Source organism: Ooceraea biroi, chromosome 4 (genome assembly GCF_003672135.1).
Source record: "Ooceraea biroi isolate clonal line C1 chromosome 4, Obir_v5.4, whole genome shotgun sequence".
Taxonomy (NCBI): Eukaryota; Metazoa; Arthropoda; class Insecta; order Hymenoptera; family Formicidae; genus Ooceraea; species Ooceraea biroi.
Window position 1 is genome coordinate 4,673,024 of NC_039509.1, and position 25,186 is coordinate 4,698,209.

The window sequence follows — 25,186 nt, forward strand, 5'->3', positions numbered from 1 at the left end:
CTCATCGTATTTCCCGTCGAACGGGGGCAACTTTATCGGAGGAAGATGAGATAGCGAAAACGCGGACGGGGTCGCGTGAGCGAACGACAAGGAAGACGCATTAGCTGGACTCACGGGCGGCTCCTGTTCCTCCAGGCATTCCGACATGAAATCCAGCGTGGTTTGGTAGATCTCCTCGGTCTCGCTGATAACATCCCCGTTGAAATAGTGATGAGTGGATTTCATCTCAGCATCAGCGACCTTGGACAGAGCGGCGTGGCCACATCGCATCTGATTCCAGGTCTCCTTTAGGGAGGTGATCCGAGACCGAATCCTGGCTGGCGTCCAGTTTTTCTTCCCAGTTTTTTTGAAATTCTCGAGGGAGCGAGAAACGCTGTGCTGCAGTTGGAGTTGCTGCTCGAGCAGCTCGACAGCGCTCATCTTTCCGGTCGTGAACACCACCGTTCCGTCTCACGCACTCACGCACAAATCTCGAATCCGGCTCGAAGGACCACAAAATGTTTCGTCTAGTGAGATCGCTCAGCGCTGAGCGCGGGATTTGTGCTCACGAGATTCTTTGTCAATCTCGATCGGGAGTAGACGAACGGAAGGCGTCAAGGAAAGAAATAGTACACAAACTGTTATCGGATCAGTTCCGCACTTGCGGGTCTTTATTGTGAATCCGAAAGTGGGTCACGGCCGAGAGCACCGATAATATTGACTGTTTCTTGGCTTGAGACTCGCAATCGCGGATCGGAAATCTTGATGGTCGCGTAATGCCGAAAAACGGAGAATCTTGCCGCGACGCGGAACTCGTACGGAAGCTAGCGGAAATCTTGCCGCGGTCAACCACGGAAGCTCTCGGACCGCTCGTGTTTTCACTGGCACAACTTAACAAAAAGAAACAAAAAAAAGAGTTTAGAAACAGGAAGAATTGAAAGCCCGAATTTCGCGAGTTCGGGCGTCGATTGGTCGAACTATCGCAGCCGCTCAAAACCTCGTAGAACGACCGAGTCAGAGAATGTCTGATTTCGAGGCGAATCGCTTAACGACTGACTCTCGATCCGGAATTATTTTCGGGACTACGCGAGGAAAATAACTCATAAGAAAGAAGGTATTTATTGTTCGACTATTCTAACTAGTATATTACAAAGTAGTATATTAAAAAATTACAAATTTCTTTCTTATGTAAAGTTACCTGACGGAAGTATTATTATATTTTGTGAGAAAATAACTCATGTTTGTCGAGAAGGCAGAGGAGAACAAGGACCTCCGAGCCGTTTCGAAGGACTCCGTTCAAATTTACTGAAAATATTTGCTGGCTCTCAAACACGTCGCTCGATCCGTCTTCGAGAATCTTCCGGATCGAAGGCTTTTTACGTTTGAACCCGACTTAAATTAATTTTCGTAGCGTTAAACAACGCGTTACCGCGAAAACCGCAAATTCGCGCCGCGCGATCTGAATTCCGCCTTAATTTCCTGGCGAGGAACGTGGCGAGAGACGCGAGAACGGAATCCTGAATCCACCAAGTCGGAGCTCTTCGTTGCGGGACTATCGCACATTTCCCACGTGTGACTTTCTTTTCGCTCGCGGTCCGGTTTCGCCGGCCGGTCGGTCTCGTTCGGCTTTCGCTTCGCCGCGCGACGCTAATCGTGGATAACTAAATCTTCCTTCCCTGCCTAAGTTATAGTCGCGGTTACGAAGCGGAGGGAGATAGAGAATCGGTTAAATTATGGTCAGCGCTGACGCTGGTGAAACCGGACTTTGGTATTTTACGTTACGGCATTTTTACCTTTATTTTTACCTTTACCAAAGACTTATCGAGGATGTTTAATATCGAAAACTGAAACTGACGACATTTTTTCCAGGCGCCTCGTAAAACCATTTTTACGCGGTATCTGAAAGCTGGTATCCGAGCAACCTGATAACCACGTGAACAACACGCTGCCAGAGTACGTATGATAGAGCATCGTCGAACATTCGATCGTTGCCGATCCTGTTATCGGGAGGCCGTTTGCTTTTCATGGCAAATCGATAAAAATCATTATTTTCATAACGCTTGATCTAGGAGCAGAAGAGTGGGTGAAGATGCGGCGAGGACGAACGCAGGGAGCGGAAGCTACGGTTCACCCAGCCGTTGAACCTGGTCTCGTTTAATTCCGCTCACGGAGCGGCTCCGCGAAGCGAACCAGGGCTATTATAGCGCTGCACCGAGTGAGGATGACGTTATATACCCGGAGGCTGTCCACCGCGAGTCCACTCTGTTGAACTATATCTCTTCTTTCTCACCGTCCTCTCGCGCAACTAAGTGCTGCGGGTCGGGTGCGATAAACGGCATTGCGAAAGAAAGATGACAAGAGAGAGATAAGAGAAAGAAAGAGAAAAGTTGGGCCAAGACGGCTTAACCCGCGCGCGGACCTTCGCTGATTTCCATGGCTTGGGAACATTAACCGGTAGCACCGCTGGATTGCGGATGCACGCGGCAGGAAGCTTTGTGATTCCCGACTTCCTCTAGCAAACATCACGTCGCCACCCGACCTGCAGAACCGGGCCTGTGTGACGAGGAAACGTTTTCAATCTCTCGCTGTCGCTGTCGATTTTCATCGGCGGATTAGCGGAGCGGGGAAACAGGGGACGGGGAAACGATCGTCCGCGGAGATTGCCTTCTCGTCGCATCCCGTTTCTCGTTCGCGGTGCAATATCATCGGCGCCGATATTGAACTGGTTTGATGACGTTTGATGATGGCGACAGGACGCTGCGACGATGTGAACGATCTGTTATTATGCGTCGTCAGATCTCGATAACAAATCGCGTGTAGGAGCCTTGTTCAAGTTATATTCTGCCGGCTTGATTCACAGGGTTTTTCCATACAGCTTATAATTCGTACATTTATCGTATATAGGAGAATTATCGTACTTTTTTACTTCCCGAACTCAATAAAATCGATTTTTGTTTCAATCAGCGATCAGATCTCCTACTCTGATCGCGAAAGCATGGCGAAAAAGCCAGCGCGCGTTGATAATAGCAACGAAAGTGTAGAGACAAAGTATTATAAATTACATGCTGCGTGCTTGTAATGGGCATTTCTAGTAGGACGTGTTTGCGCGCCCGTTCATATCTCGCATTTGAATCGATTACGTCGAAAAACGGATTTCTCCGTAGATCGTAATTGGCAGTAATCGCAGAACTTCCTGAATCGTCCGCGGACAGGTGCGTTTCCTAGACGTCGTTGTGACTATCGGGTGGCGAGAGAGCGGAGCGAGCGATTAAATGAATAAGAACTTATGGCAATAGGGAAGCGGAATTCTCTGTGCGTCTTTTATAACGCCCAGTAAAATGCCCCGTTAAAAGATCATCCTGCCTATCCTGGGTCGCTCCTGCGAATTTAACGATTCAGTCCTCCCTCCCGGACAAAGTACGCTATAACTACGTCGTAACCGGTATTGCCTCAACATAGTTAATTGCGACGTGCATGTCCGTCCGTTCGACAAATAGTCTTGCCGCTCGCTTGGCGGCGTATCATCTGGTCGGTGGGTACGGGAAATGAGAATCGCGCGCGAAGAATGTTTGAAAAGTAATCGTGTATGTAGATGATATTTCAATTTGAAAATGCTGATCGCAATTTTCTTCGCATCGGAGATTAATATATTCTTCATAAAAATTTGTATTATTTCAAAAATGAGGAAATCGAGAAAGATTTAGGAAAAAAGATGTGATTAAAGATGATACTCACGAGTTAGAGGTAGAGCGTGCCGACCCGTCGCGGTGCCACGACAGTGACAGCCAAACGTGGTCCACATTTAGTTGGCGGCAGCGGTGCAGTCGTGGCAGGAGGTGGAGTTTCCGGTCTCGTGCAACCGAGGCCGCTTCCGCCTCGTAGCTCCCAAACTAAATTCGTCAGCGACCGTGGCCTGCTTAAACGTCTCGATCTAGATTTCGTCAAATCACATCGAATGATAAATTCTCGTTCCGAGACATGTACACAAATCAATCAACGCCACGCTGCTTTGACAATTGCAGATATAATACTTTCAAGATTATCTAAGTTTTCCAACAATATCATGACAATTATTCAATGTTTGTACTTATATAAGGACAATGATAATTTATTCGAGCGAATCCGACAAATAGATTTCGACGATTTATCAGTATCAGCAAAGGCATACCTCTTCTCTGGCAACTTGGCGCCCGCGCCGGAGTCCCCCGACGTCCTTCCGCCCGAGTGACTGGAATCCAACGTGCCGTCGAGCTCCATCGCCTGTTGGAGATTCGTCAGGCTCTTGTAGCGTATGTTGAAAAGCGGCGATCCGCCCTTGTAACCCGGCGGCGTTTCCTTCAACGGCGACGCGCTCTTCTGCCTCATTAGCGGACGGCCGCGCTGAGTACCGCTGTTCTTCACGTAGAGCTTCGCCAGCGGCGGCTTCTCCACCCGCGGCTGCGGCGCTTCCTTGACTGCGCGCCTGGTTCGCTTCTCCGCCTGGATCTTCTTCGTCGGTATCGTCTCGATCGGAGGTGGTTCCGGTCGGTCGTCCAGCAGCGGCGCGATCGTCACCGTGACCGGCGTCAACGGCGGGGTCGAACCACCCTGGCCCGTGGCGAGGGGACTCTCGTAAGGTGCCCTGACGCTCTTCGGCAACGGTGCGAATCCGCGCACATAATCATATATCTGGTCGATCTCGTCGTATTCCTCCGTGCAGGCCGACGGCGGTACCCTGTTCTCGTCCCGATAACCTGAGTGACCGGAGGCCGTCTGATGCCCGTTGCTGCTGTGATAATGATGATGATGATGATGGTGGCCGGCGCTGCTGTTTCTGTGGTGGCCCAGCGGCCCGTGATCCGAGTTCGTGGACGGTCTCCTGAGGAAACCCGACGCGCTCCTCGTCTGCCTAGAGGGCTTGCTCTCGCCCAGACGACCGTCCAACACGTGCGCTCGGTCAGCCACGTCAGCGACCAGGCGGGAAGCGCGCTCCACCAGCCTCGTGAACTCCTGCATCGACCTGAGCGCTTCCTCGTTTCGCGCCTTCACCAGTTTGAGCGGTGCCGCGAGCGGCAACGCGACCGCCGCCCCTTCTCTCTGTAACGGCAACGCGAACACGTGCTCCTCTTCAAAGGTCGACAGCAGCCTCAACTCGGGCACGAACTGAGACGACGACTTGAGCCCCCGCGGCGGCTGGCCGTGCACCAGTCTCACCGTGAGTGGCAGACGTTTGCTGAGGAGCGCCCTGGCGGTGTGCACGCCGCTGATGTTGTCCTCGCGCGCGAGCGCGCTGAAGCGACCGCGCTGATCCATCCCGAGTAGAACGTTGTCGCCGCGGCAGTCCACGCAGCGCAGGAACCGGCCGCGTCCGGGTAGCGCCACTTCGCCAGCGGTGACGATCGTCTCGCCGGCCGCGAGGGTTCGCGTGCCCTCCGGTACCACGATCCCGGACTCGTCGTCCACCCGGCAAGCGATGGCGCGCACGGTCTCGCGCACCAGAGCACCCTCCTCCGGGCATCGTCGCGACAGCTCGTTCACCGACTCGATACCACGCACCGCTCGGCCTTCCTCGCTCAGGATCTCGAAGTAGCCCGCGTACGAGTCCGGTATCGCCAGTCTGGGCCCCACGCCGACTACCCGGCGGCCCTCCTTGATCTTCACCGCCTGCGCCACGATCTTACGCCGACGGCCGGCCGATATCAGCAGCGCGGTGCTCTGCAAGCTGGGCGCCGGTAGCGTCGGCACGCCCAGCCCGCCATACTGGCCCTTCGTGATCTTGATCACGGCCGGCAGACGGTACTTGGAGACGAACTCGCGCAGGTACGTCGCCTCCTCGGCCCAGCGTGCCGCCGCAACGACGATCTGACCGTCGGTTGCGGCCATCGCGTTGGCTGAGGCCGCTGCGGCACCTCCGCGACCCCGCGTCCCCCCGCGCGAGATCGGGCCTCCGTGAGACAGGGCCCGACGATCAGGCCCCCGACGATAGCTGAACGCTACTGCTGCTCCTGCTGCCCGCGCGGCGCGCCTCTATGCTCCATCTGCAAGCAGAAGACCGATCGCGTTTTAAGTACTTTGACGTGTACGCTTGTTTGACGTATGTTGAATGTGTACGAGTAATGAAGATGTGTGTGCATGTGCACGCGCGCGTGTAATATCTGCGGGAAATTGCGATTTAATTTCTGTAATTGTAATGTGCAAAAATGCGGAAAGACGCTTCTTGCGTTGATCTTAAGTTAGGAGGAAGACGTTTCGTCCCGCACGAGATATTACGAAAAAATAAAGACATTTTCTTGATGAGAGGCATCAAGAGTACGTTTTATGAATGCTTCGCGAGATTATCCGCGTAGGTATAAATATATATGTATAGGTCCTAATACAGATTATTTTCTAGAGCATAGAGCTTTAATCTTTATGCTTTAATTCTAATAAATATCCAGTCTATTCGCTCATCATTGAATAGTATATGATCATAATTAGTACTCCAACTTCTGCTGTTGGAGGCGGCAACTCGGCTAATCTCTATTGCGAAAATATGAAAGGTGTCCGCCTTTACCGTGTTAATTTCGACAGACGAATGCTTGCCTTTTGGCAACGCTCGCCATTTCCCCACTCGTTTGATGCACTTTTAATGCATCCTTTCCCACGTGGAACACCGGCGCACTATTGCGGTTCCGTTGAAGCGTCCGGCGCCCGTGCGAGAGCTAATGTCGATCCATGGCTATAATATACGCAATGACCCGTCTTGTCATTAGTCAAGTTCCAATTATGGACCGGTTTCATAATTTCCGCAGCAAGGGCAGTCACCACTCAAAACTACGAATGGCAGGTAATCAGTACCGTGGGCAGTGCTTTCGCATCGCTGTTGCTTTCTAGATCATTATTCGGTACGGGGATGGGAAATGATCGAGAGGAAACTTCATGAGAAGCAAAATGTAACGAGTATATAGCGAGATAAGCGTTGCAAAAGAAAAAAAAGAAACGAAATCATAGTGTTGGCCGATAAGCAGCGTCAGTCGTAATGCAGTCGTAATCCAAGACACGCGGAAGAGAATAAGCTCAAAGTCACTCGCAAAACTCACATTTCTGCGAAAGTGAGAAATCGTGATCTTGATTTGCAAACGATGCGGAGAACGGATTGGGCAAGAACGCGATAAGAACAGAATACCGCATATTTATAGGGTAACAAGAAGTCTGTATGATCCGGAACTTCGTTGTAAGTTACCTAACAAAAGTAGACACGATGTGCCTCTACACGTGGATGGGTGTGTCTATGTTTCGGGTCTCTCCAAAGGGAATCTCATCCGAGGAAAGTAACGGTCGTGACTCTCTGATCGCCATGTATCGCGATCTGCAATATCACGGATAAACGGCTTCGCCGTTTGCGTTGGTCAATACAGAAACATTAATAGTATAGCGACAGAAAGAGCACTAAAATACTGTTATTAACAAAATAAAATAACATAAGGATATGTTCATGAAAGCTGTATCATAATTTTTAAAGTGCTACAAATTACAAATAAGATAAAAGGTGATGCAGATTAGCTATAAAAAGATTTTAATGAAAGCTAAAACAGCGTATTAATAAAGGTTTTACGGTAAATGATTGCACTTTGAGACAATTGTCAACTTTGACGAGATTCGCTCGGCGCAATGCATAACTGCTCACTGTTATTACATTACATTAAGACGATATCTACATGCGCTTGATGAAACACATTGTTGCCGTTACCTAACGAAGCGCGCATAAGTGTACGTCGATGGGCGTGCCGACGATTGTTTCGGATTTCTCCAAAGAGGATCACGTTGGAGGAAAGTAACGATCGTGACTCGGCGGTCAGCGAGCATTACTCGATGGTCTGGATTAAACGATTCCGCGGGCCAATCGCTTCCACGGCTATGTACCGACATCGATGCGGAAATTTCAACTTGCGGCAGCTGCCGCAGTCAGAAGTCGGGATAGAAAGATGAGGGCACTCGAGGCTATATTTCCTTTTTGAACGGTATATTATAACTCGTCTGCCATTAAATTTCTTTCTCTTCTGTAAAGCCAAGGTGCGAGTTGCAATTTATCAACCGAATAGTAATTCTAAAAATAAAATTTGCTTCTCTATTTTATTCAATTTTTTTAATTATTCCACTTTTGTGGTATATCGCTCGATTGACAAAGTCGCGGATGATTGATAGATGAAATGGTCACACAGTTGCGAGTACAGTTAAGTGCTAACATTTCATAGGTCAAGATCAAACTTTCTTTTTAGCTTCATATCGGTTTAATTTATAGGTAAAAAACCGGTCATAAAGTAGCACGGACGTAGTGTCATGATCCCGATTAATTAATAATGAGATAACTGTCGACCAAAAAAATGTTTATTTATTTTTAACTACTTTCACGCCAACCGGCTCCTATAATCCCGAGGATTGTAGATGGATTAATTCCGTTTACGATGAACCGTGCAACGGCACCGTGCATAAGCTCCTTTAAGATGAGACGCAGACCCAGGGTGAGATAAGAACGAGGTGACCAATGACCCGAGGCTTCGTGACAGGCGCGCCTCTAGGAAGTTATTCGACATACTGCTTCTTTCCCTCGTGCCCCCCCTCTCTCTCTCTCTCTCTCTCTCTCTCTCTCTCTCTCTCTCTGATACTTTCCTCGCGTTAATGTGCGCATGAACTTCCGCGGTTACATCTAGTCTCGCGATGCCTATTTTCAAATCGATAAATCGATGATGTAATTAATGTGAAATCTATTGCCTGCTATTGAGGATTGGAGCGAAAGTTTCGCCGGTCAGTCGGCAGCCCATGCCTCGAATCCGGACATTCGCTGTCGGCAATAAATGCTGTTTCCGCGATAAACGCTCATTGTGTTTTAATATCCCTCAGAAAAATGACATTTCCGGAGAAAATTAGAATCCAACTTTGTTTAAAAATACAATTCTAAAAAGCTAGTCAATAGTTCTGGGACATTGTATGCAGATCGTTTCTTACAGACTCGACGGCTCCTCCGACATCATGGGGCGCCATGGAATTACGAAAGTGGTCCGGCAATGCGACCGGCCGCGGCATAACTGCACGTCACGTGCATACGCCTAAGTATAATTAGATTAATGCGCCACGAAATTGGATTAAGAAACTGAAGCCGGCGGCCTGAATCCCCGCCCCCGTTCCCGCGAAGCCCGCTCCAGGCGGAACACGTTTTCTCCCCGAAACGCCACGGGGTTAATTAATCTTCGCCGGAGAGCGGGTGGTAAACGACGCGTCACGTACAGAGACGGAGCGCGTATAAATCATTTCGAGTGCACGTCGCGTCGTGGCGGCTTCCGCGCGTAAATTGCGAACGTTAATCGCAGGCCGGTTTGGAGCAGGCCACGAAACCGCCAGCGGGATGGAGAAACCGGGGTATCTTGGGAACTCGATATTACGAATTCAGAGATTTGTGGCGGCAACGCGTCGGGAAAGCCAGAAGTACTCGTTAGAAACTCGATCGTTCCTTTCAAGAGGGATAATTGTTTCCCGAAGCGTTTTCCTTCTTGACCCGAAGGATACTTTCAGTCTCGATGCAAGATCATTCCTGAGTTAAGATTACTCGTCAGATTTTTGCAATGACCGAGCCGATGAGATGCCGATCGTTCGCGCGACTCGACGGCGTCGTGTCTCAGATCGGATCACGATCGGTTTTTGCAGGCGGTACGCATTCTCCGGCGACGTAGTTACGACCGCGATAAAACGACACGCCGAAGGATCGCGCAGGCTGATCGCGCCGTTACGCATATCGATATGTACGCACGATACTCGCGATTAGAAGCGAAGACAATCGGCGTTGGCTGGTGTCGAAACCCCTTCGAGTAGACAAAAGGAGCATGACGACAACGACGTCGTCGGTGAAAGCTACGGCGTTAAGCTGCAGTATATAATTCGAGGGCATGTCGATAAATCAGTTGGCGCGCGAAAGAGCGCTCGATCGTTGCGACACGCTTGGTTTGTCTATCGGTGGGCGACGACCGATACACATCGTCATTAAGATCGACGAGCGCCGATAAGTAGTTTGCCGCGCACATCCGGTATCGTGGATTTTCTATGTTTTTTCGAGCGGTTCTCTTTTTGTGCCCTTTACTTTTCAATCTCACATCGATGAACTTTGAGCGTATGCAATTTTCCGCGATCAGATTACGCAAAGTGAATACATATACGTCCTTATAATCTCGTAAGAAACATTTAACACATTATAATAATAACATAATGTAAAATTATTCAGAAAATTTCAGAGGAAGTAGAGATGTGTAATTCGGATGATCCACAGAGTAGAAAAGAATTCCTGACATAAAAGCATCACTTGAGGATTGGTCGTCGATTGCCAGCAGTCATTAACTAATTAGTCCGATCCACTTAATCGGGGAGGGACTCTTTTCGAGAGATTTCGAGAGGACCGCGTGCCATCGGAGCCCGTGCGACATTCTGCTCTTTTTCTTCGTTCGACCTCTTGAGACTTGCCCTCTACATCTCGGCAGCTACCTCCTGCAAACCGTAATAACTTCCTCATGAACGAGCAAGAACGCCACCATCCATCATCCTGTGGCTCATGGTTCTCAACCTCCGACAATGTCTCGTGTTTCTGACCTAATAAATGCTCCACTTTTGCAGATAAGTATATTCATCAATTTAGAAAAGTTGACTCTTTTACGGCAATGTGTCGATAATCGAAAATTATACTTGAGATTCTTGCAAGATAAAAGTAAAATATCGAATTTAATTATTTCCTGCTGTTTTATTATAAATGCGTGTTCATTTTGTATCAAATACAAATTGTATTAAATTTTTAATAAATCAGTTTTCGAGTTTTATTCATGAGACACACATTCAGTAATGATAAAATGAGCCATCATCTTGCTGTCGATGTTTTCATCGACGAGGGATCGTCTTGTCACTCAACCCAAAGTAACCTTCTTAAAATTCCGCGCCGATCGCTCGAACGTCTCAATAATTGCTAATTGGAAGGTGACCTATCTTTAAAAACTGGTCGCACGTCATTCATCTCGGATCAACTTGTCAGTTGCAATCCGCCGGGTTGTCACAGGACCCCGAAATTCTTTTCTTACTTTTTACTTTTTAATTATTCCATCACAAAACAAATATTATATAAAATAATGTATTAAAAAATAAATATATAAAAATAAATTGATGTTTAATCAGAAAAATTATGATGATTCAAAGTTCTCCACTAAACGCAATTTTCCAATAGGAATCTACATTATTCCATGTACTTATCCATCCATCCCATATGTTGCATTTCTCACCCTTTCTGACGATTTTCTAACATATCACGATGTTTTCATCGAGCGGTGATCGCGCTATCTTTTCATGCCTGCTTCCTGCTGATCCGCTTTCGCGGAATGAGCACCGCTTGCAGGGACGAGTACAAATTAATATTAAATTGAATTATAATGACAGTGTTTACCGAGGGGCAACACACGGCCGCGCGCGCTGCACCGGCAGCCGCTATTCGCAATGGATGGCACGAACCCTGCAACCGCTCGCGCGTCTCGTCATATTTTATGCAATGTACATTAACACTGCGATGCCGCGGTCGTATGCACGCGCTCTCGTGTACACGCGTTCGTTAGCAAGCGCTTTTACGCGCTGAGCTAGGATGCAGGTGACACATCGGCGTAGTCGAATCGTCGTCGCAATGCCAACACGTCGAGGTACTCTACCCTGTCGTGACAGAATTCCATTATGAGTCGATGGCATTATTCTCAGAAAAATATCGCATGGAAAATATTCTGGTTTTATTCTTCCAAATCCAACAAGAGTCTTATCTGGAAGAACAGTTTGCTCCTCAAGATTTTTAGTTTCCAAGTTACAACATTCTTCTCACGCATTCTTAATCGATTGACGAAGAGTAGATGTGGTCCTGTATTAACCGCAATCAACACTCGTATCGACAAGAGTCTGCAGAGATTAGTTAGTGAAATTCTCACGTCGTTAAATTGTTCTATAGTATCTTAACTCTTCATCATCATCATATTCTGTCGATGCGTTACGTAGCAGTGCACGTGCGCGATTACTAATAAAAGTACAAAACCTAGAAAGTGGCTATCGCGGAGGCGCAACGAGTGACCGCAGAATCGTCGTTGTTGTCGGAACATAACTGCCGACAACCTTTCCAATTGTGCAACACCTCGGCCGATCCGCTACGGAATCCAACATTGCCAATCTATTAAGTCGTCCGACGTTTGGCGAAACGCGCGTGCCACCAGTGTCATGACGCAAAGTCATTTTCGAAAAGTCACAGAGCGAGGTCGACGATAGACATCTCACGTGTCACGAACGTTTACGTAATGCATGATAATGTGATGACGTGATGAAGATTCAAGATAAAAACTCTCGATGAGAAGACAATTCTTTTAATTTTTTCATTACGTACCTTATGATTGTCTGATACAAATAAAATTCTTTTCTACTAACATACGAAGGATTAAGATCCGCTAGCAATTTCACTGACGACGCTTTGGCGAACGCAATCGCGCCGAAGATCAGCTGATTAATCCGCGCTTAATAAGTTCATTACGCTATCGTCTAATACGGGGTAGCACGGGAATACCGCTACCGCAATTACGTGGAGCGGAATCGCGCGGCGTGCGATTCCGCCGCAAGATTTATGGTATCGCCGGGCGTTTATTGCACAACACACGGTCGCATGCGGTCGCACGCAAGTGCGTAAATCGCGCGGGGATCTTTTTGCGGGGAGGGCGACACCGCGCGCCACCGTAAATAAATAATTACACGCGTTTCCCCGGGATTAATCGCGCGAGGCTTAAACGAGAGCACCGGTTCACCTTGATCCTGAAATTTATTAATGGGCACGGGCGCATTGTGCGCCGGAGTACCGATGAGCGAGCGCCGAGGCCTCGATATCGCGGGGAGAGATATCGCAAACGGTTCATTGAGTTATGGCATCGCGCCAAGGGTGGGTACAGCCGCCGGCGGGAACACGGAGAATTTAATGAGCCGGTGTGTACGCATGTGTATGCGAGGGGGAGGGGGGGGCTCCTCGCCGCCCCCTCCTGGCAGCTTTAAAGACGCGTATTAATTCATTATCGTAATTGTCCACGAACACGATTCTGAAAGTGCGTGCCGCGTGGCGGAATAGCGTAATAGCGCGTGTTATCGGTCGGTATTAGTCACTCCCGCGGTGTCTGGAATGCGGAGCGGAGTGGAGGATACGAGTTCCTTCTCGTTGGTATTTGTAGGGCACTAGCGTGGAACTATCGTTCTTTTAATCTGCTTCGATATCGGCGCGATTGCAGCACGAGGGATAATATATCTCGCCGTGATAAATAATTGACTGTTATAATGGGCTCTCGAGTACATACGAAAAATGCTGTCTGATTTATGGTCACTCTTATTACCCATCAACGTGCATGTGTGTACGATATTCGGTCTATTCGGAGACGAATGATTTTCATCATCAAAACGTAAAATATAGAAAAAAAATGTTTCGCGTTTATCATTAATAATAATAATATATTCTGCTTTCTCGTATCTCGTCCAATATTTTAAACAAAGTGGCCTTTGTGGTCGCGCAAGGCTCCGGCGTGGCACTTACAGCGTTGACACGGTGTAAAGTTATCGCTACGGGAATAAAGCAACTCCGTCTGAGATGGCGTAGGAACAATCGTAATTTCTCTTTCAACCAGAAATATAGGCGGCACAGGGCACGGCACAAGCCGACGACTATAACGACCATCCGGGTGACACGCGATTGGACCTCGAAAGCAAGGCTAGGTACAAGTTGAACGGTACGGAGTTGACTCTCAGAGTCGAATGGTGGAGAGAAACATTCGCCGAGAGAACCAAGCGAGAGACAGAAATAGAGAGGAAAGAGCATTTCGCTTTCAAGCCTATTTCATAACAAAGCCGCAGCCTCGCTGCAGAACCTTGGAGTCTGCGGTCGGCGAGGGAGTAGAAAAAGACGAAGAAAGGGGAGAAAAAAGCAGATCGGTCTGTGCACCGTTGTGCACCGGCGTGTATTACGTTTGTAGAATTGTAGTCTTCGACCTCGCGCCTATCTTCTCCCTTATTCTCTTTTTATTCTCTCCCTCTTGTTCGCTCATAAAATCCCATGTACACCACCTCGGTTCCTTGCCAGCTTCTTCCCTCCTCGCTCCCTGGAGAACACGCGCGATTGTTCTTTATTTTCGGTAACTCGTTTAGTTAGTCGTATCGTGAGTCATTTATCAATTCGTCACTTTATCAATAACAACCATATATATATGTTTGCTCTTTTAGAGTTTAAATTTATATTTATTTATTTTAAAGATATACTCGAATGTATTTTGCTGCAGACAGATTAGTCGTTTCAAGCAAAAAAGAAAAGGAAGCGCATGCACCGGATCAGGATCGCGTGGTTTCGCTCAATCCTTCCGTAGCATTTCGCGCAGAGTAAATCGAGATGTTTTCCGCAAGAGCGAAAACAAGAATTTCCTCGTCGTCTGACTGATTTGACGATGACGGCGCGGTGCAAGAAGTCACTCTCGTTCCTCTCGAGTTGAGGTCTAAACAGCGCAACGATAGGAAACACAAACCAGTCTCAAGTGTCTCGCTCCAATGATCGAAAATAAACAGATCCACGTTTCTCCGTGGACGTAGTGTCTGTTAATTGCTACCTAACGAGCGAGCTGCAAGAGATTATGAAGAGGAGAAAGAGAGAGAAATTTTTCTCGTACTTCTTCTCGGAATGAAAAATAGTATAAAACGAGTCGATGGTGGTTGCACAATCACGGTGATTTTATAATCGAAGAATCTAAAAATCCTTGCTTGATCTCGAAAGAGAATTTTTTAATGATGTATTTCAGGATAATACGGAATCCTCCAAAGTGATTAGTATCATGATATTATCGTAATTGGAAACTGCACACGACCTATATTTACACATTTGTGTTGTATCGATCTGTGTAAGGTTCTGATTCCTTTCGCCGGTCTATTGAAACCAGCACGTATGCGACGCGGTTTTTCCAAGGTACGTTCTAAATGTAGGAAACACCGTCTAGAGTAAGTCGATTGTGACATTTATACGTTGCAACATATTATATTCGTATTACACCATGCTATTACCGTGAACGCAACATGCTCTCAAGACATATGTCGTAGCATATGTGAAACACTTGTCATTATATCATCATCATTCGTATTGCAAAGTGAAAGAGACGTTTTACACTTTGAAACTGGTATAGAAAATTTATGAAACAGATTCACCATTTTCAATGAATCTCTCAGTAAAAACTTTTGATGTATTTTTATCTGAGATGATTTTTACGAGAAAGTATATGAAACATATATATTTTACATCTCGGATCTGAAAAGTTGACTAATTTCCGAAACCTTTCTATTAACTGACCCGATGCTATTATTTGATTGGTACAAAGTCATCTATTATTACTCTGTTTATTTTTGCGGTTCGCAATTTGAATATAAGAAAATTCATGTTACAAAGAAATCAAAGCGGATGCAGAGACACAGATAGATGCATTTCGTTCCACACGTGGACGTAAACGTCATCGTACATCCGGTGGCGACCGAGGTCGCCCGCGGCACGAGGTATCGATTATATGGCGGAAAAATTGGGTCACATGACACGGACCGCGAATAGACAAGGAAAATAGCGCGTAATGCACACCTGAGCGCGGTTTAATGATACGAAAAGGGAGATCGACACCGGTCGTTAGTTTGAATCTCAATGTGGTGACGGGGCACAACTTTGCTACTGTCCTAATGGATTATTAATGTTAATGCCGGCGGAATGAAAAGGGAGACGGAAATTACACGTTCTAAGCATACACGTTTCCTAAGGCGCGCAGACGTAATTCGTGCTTTCGCGTATTGGCGATGTTACAATTTCGTTCGGATTGGTTTTCTCGTTTTGAACGAGAGCGCTACCGAGCGCGTGCATTACGCAGCGAAGCACGGTGTTAGTGAAGAAATAATTCCTGGCAAAAACATCGATGGATGAAGGGCGGAAAACATGCGCTCAAACAGTACACGTATAAATTTCACGTCGAACAAGTAGTACGGACAGCCGTAAAAAGCAGTTTGTTACGCGGTCGTTATAATGCAATTTGCCTGCGCGTATCACCGATCGCTGTGTCTCTTTTTCTCCTATCATCATGAAGCATTATAATATTTCCTTTGACATTTCACGTTCGCAGCGTACATCGAGAGTCTCGCATTAAGGGCACGGTAACGCGTTACAGTTCCAGCAGAGAAATTATGGAACGGAGAGATTAAGCAAGAAATTAAGAAAACTCCTCTCTCTTGCTTAACATGCTTCACGCGTTTCACGGTCCGATTCTCATCTTGATCGCGAGGACCCGATCGAATACGCTCGACCGATCGGAGCGAATTCACGAGCACGGGTTTGCATGCAAAAAACGAGGAAGTTCCCCGATGTCTCGCGGTCAGCCAATTAAGGACACGCTAACAGAGTCCGAAACAGAAGGGCCATCCACGTTGTCCTGTCGCGCGATACGAGACCGCGACGTACTTTGTGCTGACTGTCACGCAATTTTTTATGCGCCAGTCACTCGCAATAGCGTTCGCGGATTCGGAAACGAACGTTTTTGCTCATTTGCTAAATTTGTTCTCCTTGCACTCATGCAATCAGTTTAAACGTAATAATCGGTACATTTCCCAATTTCCGGATATTCAGTTACACGCGATCCACATGTATAACGACTATTTAATTTAATCTCTCTTGGATTACGCTTTGGATTAATTTAATTAATCCAATATGATGAAAGCATGTTTCGCCGTTAATCGATTTTCTTCCCTTACTGCTTTTCCGTTGCTACCTCTTCTTCGTGGGTATTTTTCCATGTTCTTCCTCTTAGATACATGCTTGTCTATTTCCTGGTGCTCGTGGGAAAGTCGTAAAGAATCCACCTGGCTACGATCGGATGTAACCAAACGAACGAGCGATGATATCAGCCTCTGGTCGCGATGTTCGGTCGTCTAAACGGATACGGGGTATCTTGTGGAATCTTCGTTGTCGTGAAGAATATCCCAAGGAGGCGTAGTAACAATGCCTTCGGTTAATTGCTCGGCGTATCCACTGCCGATGGATCGTGAAACATTTAATATGTGTGTAGCTGAAGAATGTATTAAGAATTCTTCAAAGAAGCGTCAGATTTTATAATTTTTCTATTTACGTATTGATCGTAAGGATCACATTTGTGTCTGGGCTTTTTTTAAATAGTTTTTCATTAAACCTAATCTATCCTAAAACTAAATCTATCTATATTCCTAATTAAAAAAGATTCAAAGACGTCGTTACAAAGAGAAAGTAACATAATGATCACCAGACACTCACTCGTTATAAAAGGAGGATATAAAAATAATCTGAGGCGGAGAAAGAATTTCTCGACTTCCCGCTGTTCTTTCTCGCTGATATCTATGCATTTCTCGCGTACAATGCATTGTAGTATTTGATGCTTCACTCATAAACATAGAAGCACCGACAATAACGTCGTTGATGAAGCAGATAGAGCACGGCGTAAAAGTGGGATGCGGTTGTTTTCCAATTTCCGAAGATGCTATCTCCGGTTGTGTTATGCGGGAATTCTATCTGCAAGAACGAGAGAATCGCGGGCTGGGAAAAAGGGAGATATTAAAAAAAGGAAGAGGAAAGAGCAGTCGACTTGGCGATCTATCGTGTGCTTCATATCTCAATATTCAACGATGCGTATACAATCGTTCTACTTCTTCCCGAGTAAAAGTGACTTTGCTAGACAATAGCTCTGAGTCTCTGACACTTTTCTGGTCTATTCGTCCATCAAGTGCAACACATTCACAATAATGGCAACATTACCTATCTCCGATAATCATATAATATTAATATTAATTAAACTACATGCGATAACATAGTGAAATTAATATAAATATAATGCAGAGTTTTAAAGTTCAGTAAAATTAACAATATAAACTTTCACTCCAGGAGATTACAAATACAAAACTAGAGAAAATTAAAAAAATCCGTAATTATCTTTGATCTAATCGCGTTACCAATGAAAAGAATCGTTCAATGGTCAAATCGGGGGGTGGGGGGGGGCGGCACATCGATCTTGTCCGAGCTCCCCTCGCTACGGGAGGAATCACGGGGTACTGTCCCCTTCTTCCGTCGTCGTCGTTGTCGTCGTGGTGGTGGCGATAATGCCGATGCCGCTACGCCGGTAACTCTGCGCGCTTGGCGCGGGGTGCGGGATGTAAAACAAGAAGCACGAAGCCGCTCAGCGCGAATCTAAATATAACTACGACGCGCAGAGAGGCGCCCACCGTGCGCTCCTCCTGCGAGGGAGAGCCTCTTGGCGGTCGTCTTCCGTTGGCGCGCAACAACCTAACCGAGCGCGATCCCGTGCACTCGAGCCACCTCTGCCCTGAAGAGGGACGGAGCCAGCGGCGGCCGAGGGACGAGGGAAAGCGAGGAGCCTTCGACCGGTCAAAGGTGCAGGCGCTCTATACGTGCGCGTGTACCGTTCGCGTTCTAGGCTCCCTCTCTGGCTGGCCGGACTGGCTGGTACCACTTGATGGCTGTTCGAAGCACTCGGTGTCCACTTTGCATTTGTATCCTCGACGGAAAATGCTCTTCTGCGCGATCGCCGCGGTCGTTAGCCTGGAGTCCGTAATTCGACTCGTAGATTCCGACTTTATAGGGGAAAATTTCAACGGAAAATTGTCACAACACGAAACATTTACTACTTCCGCCTCTTTGATCGGATGTTATATGTAAAAGCGCTGACGTGGCAGAATGCCAAACAATCCAGTCGTATTAATAATGGATCATCAGGATAAATTCTAATTCCGATTGTAATTCCATGCTGGTGAGTGTGCAGGTGAATGTCAAGTTCGCCTCTGTCATCGTGTTTAACGGCGGCATATACCAATCTTTTCGTTTTGTGAGTCTTATTCTCGATACTACACTTGTGCGACTCGACGAGAGTCGTGGAGCAACGTGGTGTTTTATCCGTCTTCCCGGTCGCTCGTGATTACAGTGGTTATCAAAGGGGATGCAAGCGCATTTTTCTCGCGGCCGGTGTTGGGTTTCGCGGGAATGATCAACAGCGTGCATAGTCCTGACTGTTTACCATATTAATTGCAGACGTGGTGACGAGACGCAGTCGACCACGTTGCTGAGAGCGACTTATTTATGGTGGCGATGATAAAATAAATAACCCACGAGCAACTTTTTTTTATCGATTACCTCGTATCCTGCGAGAAGGCTCAACGGGTTATTAAGTTCGATTAGTGTCAATTACTTTGTTGCACTATAATCACTTTCAAACTGTGCTCGGACAGCCTTCCACGGGATGAACGTGAGAAGCACCGTCGATATATACACGTTATACGCGAGTGCAACTCGGCGCTGTTGCGCACGGCATGTAGCATAGCATGCAGATACGTCGATATATACGTACGTAAATCTGACGTTTCGCTGTCAAAGTACATTAACGCTTAACGTATCTTGAAGGCAGGAAAATAAATCCAACGAAATCGACACGCATATAGTCCTGGATCGAGGATGCAACGCGCGCTCTACATAGTAACATATTCTCATACGAGAAGTTTGTATGAGAATGCACAAAATAAATGAATCTGCTTACTAATGGATATCGAGAAGGAAAGAAACGTCTTCATTCGATCGAACAGATATGATAATTAACTATAATATTTCACTCGGACTGGATCAATCTGTTTCTCGATTGATGCAAAAAAATTAGTGCACCAACTATAACTGTTTGAGATCTAGGTAAGTAAACAGTCTCGTTCACGTTTCAAGACGATAGCGCCTACAGATCGGACTTCGCGCAGGTTCAACGTTTTTGTCGCACGAGGAAGTAAAGCAAGAAACGCGGCAAGACAGTGCTCTTGGGATCATCGACCACAGTATCAAGTGCATCCCCTGGTACTCGCGTCCTTGATACGTGACAAAGACGAACTCCAAGTCCATGAGGCAGTCTATTGTCCATCGATCCAGCGTGGTACTGCAAACAAGTTGCAAGAGATACACTCTTGATTCGTAAAGACGATTATTGCGCGAAACAAGAGAGAGAGAGAAACTTCTTAAATGAAAATTTTTCCGGCAGACGTATCAGGTTACGAATAAATTTGAAAGAGAAATCTTAAAATATAATGAATGTTATTTCTCTTGTTGCTTCGTTATTATCGCAATAAAAATATTTCTGGGAAAGATTGCGTTCTTTATGAATAATTATGGCTAACGATGCCATTTTTTGTACATTGCACCAACTTTATAGTTCGTCTCTTTTTAATAATGATACGATCGTTTATGTACTTTGATCAAGTCAGATCCACGAGATGTACGCGAGTTTTGATCTTTCCTGCGCTCTGCCCTTCCCGATCGCCGTGTTCTCGACTTTGCCGTTGTTGGCAGCGAGGAAGCATCGCGGACAGAAGATGAAAAGTGGAAGGAGGCAGGGAGTCTAAGGAGCGTATTTTACGATCGAATCGATTATCCACGGCACTGCACGTGGGCAACATCAACAACGTACGTATGTCAAGCGTGCAGTGTCAAGGTCTTCCACAGACTGAAATTGTACGCGGATTTAGTTACGGCCCGTTGTTACCAGCATCAGCAGATGCAGTTTCCTCGTAGCGATAATTCATCGAAATACAGTCATCCGGTTCAGTCCATTAAAACCGAAGAAATTACGCAACGGCAAAAATGCAACTAGCTTGACCACTAACCGAGCCTATTTTACAGCCAGAAAAATGACTCGTTCGTCAGATATCAAAAAGCGACGCTACATACCGAACTTGAAGCGTTGGTGAAGGAAAGTGGAAAGAAATAAAGACGAGTTACCTTTCGCGTAGAATTAAAAGGCGACATAATGGAGCGACTCATCCGCGCAAAATAATTTGTGCGATTTTTACGTCAGGCTCTCTCATTATGCGACCGAAAAAACTGCGAGCGCGCACCGTAATTACTTTCAGCTCTCTGTTCTCATGAAGTGGCAGCGTCGGAACGACAGTAATCGAAATATCGTGTTCGGTTTTTCAGTACAATTTAGCGATAATGCCTGCCTTCAATGCTGTTGTCCGCGCGGAGCATTTCTGATTGCGGCGTTTTTCTACGTGGGCCGTAAGGAGCGTATTTTACGATCGAATCGATTATCCACGGGCCTGCACGTGGGGAACTTCAGCAACGTACGTGTGTCAGACGAGCGAGCGACCCAAGGTCTTCCACGGGTTGTAGCTGACGGACAGATTTAGTTACGGCCCGTTGTTGTTGCAACCGCGCTACAATGCAACGTCGTTCCGCGTAACGTCATCGGTAGACCATCGCCAGGTAGCGCGTAGCCGAAGGGATAAAGAGCCACGGGTACTTCCGATTAGGAACCCTGACACGGCCGTATAAACAGACGATTTATTTCTTTCGTAATCACCTGCACAGCTTTTCTGGGAATCTCATAACTTGAATCTGCTATTAATTGACTGCGCTTCGGAAACTGACGTCAACAACTTTTGCTAGGTGCTTCGTGGGGAAAGGACTAAAAAGTTGCTTACGATCTACCGAGTAAGTTAGGAACTACACTTTTTCAAGAAAAATCTCGATAGTTTTATTGAGCAAAGTTCCAAGATTTGAATCTGCGGACAGTGGATGAAAGAGCTCCAAAGTATTCTATGTATTTTCAGATAAGTACAAGTGCGCGGTACAGAAATCTTTATTAAAGAGTTATAATTTCCTTACGCATGATGTGCAAAAGGAAGGTAAAAGAGATGCGAAAGTGTGGTAATGAGGGATCATTCGCAAGCGTTCGATAGCAAACTAGGAATTTCAAGCTCGCTCATCGATCATGCGGTGGTTTCGCTGGATTTTGTTCAGTCTGCTTCGAACGAAACCGGTACAGCCTACGGCGCATCGCGGCGAGGAAAAGGAAGATGGCAAGACCAGATGGAATAGAAGAATGAAGGAGCAACTAGAATTATTCACGACGATAATGCATCTATTTATTTGTTATCGGAAAAGTCAAGAATAAAATCAATTATTGCACGATAAACGATAAAACATAATAATAAATAATGCATTCTTTTTATTTTGTGAAAATGAACAAATTGCCAGTTACGTTCCACGCATCGTTGAAACCCTTTCCACTGCGTAGCTACGCAATTTTCTTGATTTACAGCCGTATTCGCATACCTAGCATGTAAATACACGTTATATGTTTTCGGAGCCGTGAAAGCAGCCGCATCGAGCCCCTAAGAGTTCGGCCGATGCCACGGGCAATGAAGATATTTATCGTTACCATGTGCATATGCATGTCCGAGGACAATGGGAGTCCAAAAAGACCAAGCGCCCAGCACGGGGGTTTTAGGTACGGGACCGCATCGCGGGGACAAGCTCTCGCAAACCAGGCCCCGCAACATCGAGAGGGGACTTTCGAGAGGTTTTGCATACGAGGAGTTCCGTGTAAAATAAATATCGTGGAACACACTCGAGCCAGCTCTCGGTTGAGCAGCGCAATCCGAGTTCTTTCGGGAGTTCTTCTCGCGAATGCTGTCGTTTCTTGCACGCCGTATAATCGTAAAGATGAGTAATCGCTTCCCCTCCGGACGAGATGGACGACTGCTTCGTTCGTCGTCGTCGAGCGATGCGATTGCCGGCTTCGTTGTTTTCGGTTTGAAGAGCGCGTCCGCGTGATTTCCGGCGCAGCTGCGTCCGCACGGCTGACAATTATCCGCCGAGGATCGCAAAAATCGCAGAACGATCGCACGCACTTTACTTACGTTCACGATCAGTTAACGGATTCAGCAATCTTTCGCGGAACGTAATCTCTTGCGAGAGTCCATGTCGCCGCGCACGAGAAAAACGTGCTCCGTTGCCGCTCCGACAACGTGAAGTTCCGGCGTGCTTCCTCACGCTTTTCTCAACATCTTTCATGCTGACAAGTTACGCACATAGTTACGTGCAAGATACATCAATCTTTACATTTGAAGCTCAATACTACTTGAAATTATTGAAGGATTAATGTGTTTGTTTTCGCGCAACAATCGTGCGTTCGTTTGAACAACGTCGCGTCTTCTCGCGAATGTAAGTATGTAACACGGACGCCGCAATGTGTTTCACGTGCGGATACTGTTAGGCCGGTGGCAGACATGTATTTAGTATCGATATATCTATATATTTTTCTACGCGCGCTAGGCGAGAGTCTCTTCTTCCCTTTAACGGTGGTGCATTCGTTACGGTACCGCGGTGTTTTGTGTGCTGCACTCTTATACGACTGGTAAGTATACGGTTTATGTGTAACGTTCAGGCGGGGCGTCGACGCCCTTGAACAATAAACCGTGCCTTTTTTTCCCTTCCGCTTCTTCTGCCTCCTCCTGGTTCGCCTCCTCTTCGGCGTCATCTTTATTCTTTGTTATCCATCACACGTTACATACGAAAGAGGCGAGGGAGTTTTTGCCCCGCACGCCTGAGAAAAAAGCCGTCCGCGAGGCATCGCGCTTCCCCGGCCATATTACGAATTAACGAACACCGTTAATTCTCTCGGGCGTTATACTGCGGCCGCGCCGGTTATCGACATCGCTCTACTCATGCGCTCGATTCTTTGGATCACAGCTAGGTATGTAATCCATCATTATAACTAACCATTCACGTGTGGGATCTACCGGATATCACCGTATCCGGTATTTAGGAACGCCGTAAGTCGATTAATAATCGGGAGATTTATAAATCACTGTTAATTATGCGCATCGCGTATACATATAAGGAACACGATTAATGGCATTATCGATCTTGATCTAATTTATCTCGTGGTAGCGAGCGAATTAGAACCGAGAGACAAGGAGGTGAGCTACTTAACGTACCGACACGTTTCCATTTCTGAAGAAATTTCGTAGATTGATCGTACGTATAACGCTGTGCGATCCATGCGCTTCAACGTCTCGAGTATTGGCGATCTTGCGGCTGTGTGCGATCCGCGTGGGATTACAATCGCAGCCACGGATCCCAGAGGAAGGCACGCCGCCTCGGCGCGTTGTTTCCGCGATGCAAAAATGCGGGTTGGGCGGCGGTGCAGCGGAAAAGAAAGAATCTTCCGCGTCAGAAGAGGATTAATATATTCCCGGTGTAATTTTCAATATTTCAGCGACCGGGATCGGCGCGGATGCATTAATCTCGGGTCGGTACATTGTTGCCCCGGGGTATCGCGGGGCAGAGACCCCCAACTCCTAGGCGTGCCACGACTTTTCCAAGCCGCTAAGCAGCCTCGCGCGCGCACATGGTCGATACACGGAATGATCGATACACCAAAAGGGAAAAAAAGCCACCTGCATTACTCATACACTCATGTGCATGGATCGGCGTCGGCGGCGTTGCGCGTGTTTGCGCACACGCGCGCACTCCCGCACAATAGCAGCGCGCGTACAAAGTGCGTACCGCGAAGGATACAACGCATGCCGCGACGTATGATTCCGGGCAAAGGTGCATCGACCCCCGCCTGTCCCCTTGACTTACCGCTCGGCGATTTTAATTGCAGACCTCCAGCGTTTTTCTAACGCCGGTAGGAAGCGAATTACAATCGCAAAAAGCTAAGCCGCGTCGACGCCGGCGCTGCACGATGCGTGGCGTGCGTGGACTTACGTGCGTGGTCCCGCGTTTATTGTGCGCGTAAGCGGCTCTCTGAGCGCACCGCCGATGACGCGGAAGCTTTGCAATTAATTCCTCTCGAATGCGGAAGTATCGCGGAACGCTTGAGCCTAAGTAAGATAAACTGCACGACTTTCCGCGAACGATCTCCCGTTTATAATCGTCTCAATTAGTTAATAATTAAATTAATAATTGTCGGCGGAGAAAAAGGCAAATGGGATGCGCGACGGAAAATTTTACGTCATTCTTTTTCTTATCAATTACGCCATTCGTTATACTATATTACGCTATTAATTAGCGTAACCGATGGGCGGCAACAGAGAAAAGGGCAAAAAACGATTTAATTACATATCAGAGTGAATTAAGAATTCCGGAATTGTCGTAAATGGATCTGGATTTGCTGGTATAACAACTCGGAGCGTGTCATTTAATTCAATTGCCCGCATACGGTAATGATTTCCGATTTCCATCTCAATTATTAATACCTAAAATGGGGCCTGATTAACGGCAAATAATTATACGCATCTGCTCTATATGCGCGCTTGTGGGCTAGAGTATTTTCTTGAGTACCTT

General features: G+C 46.9%; 1 protein-coding gene and 1 long non-coding RNA gene across 2 annotated transcripts in view; one reads left to right on the forward strand and one right to left on the reverse strand.

The window, feature by feature from the left end:
• LOC105280392 overlaps nt 1-25,186 on the reverse strand; it is a 120,352-nt gene that overhangs the window by 24,539 nt on the left and 70,627 nt on the right. The window contains exons 4-5 of the mRNA XM_020032029.2: nt 4,148-5,996; nt 3,715-3,910 (exon numbers count right to left, since the gene is read on the reverse strand). Of these exons, the coding sequence (XP_019887588.1) occupies nt 3,718-3,910; nt 4,148-5,841 (1,887 nt within the window). The 5' untranslated portion in view covers nt 5,842-5,996 and the 3' untranslated portion in view covers nt 3,715-3,717. The remainder of the gene's footprint in view (nt 1-3,714; nt 3,911-4,147; nt 5,997-25,186) is intronic.
• LOC113561794 lies at nt 21,242-22,040 on the forward strand. Its single transcript, XR_003406441.1, has 2 exons — nt 21,242-21,541; nt 21,661-22,040. It is a non-coding gene; the product is annotated as an uncharacterized LOC113561794 (long non-coding RNA).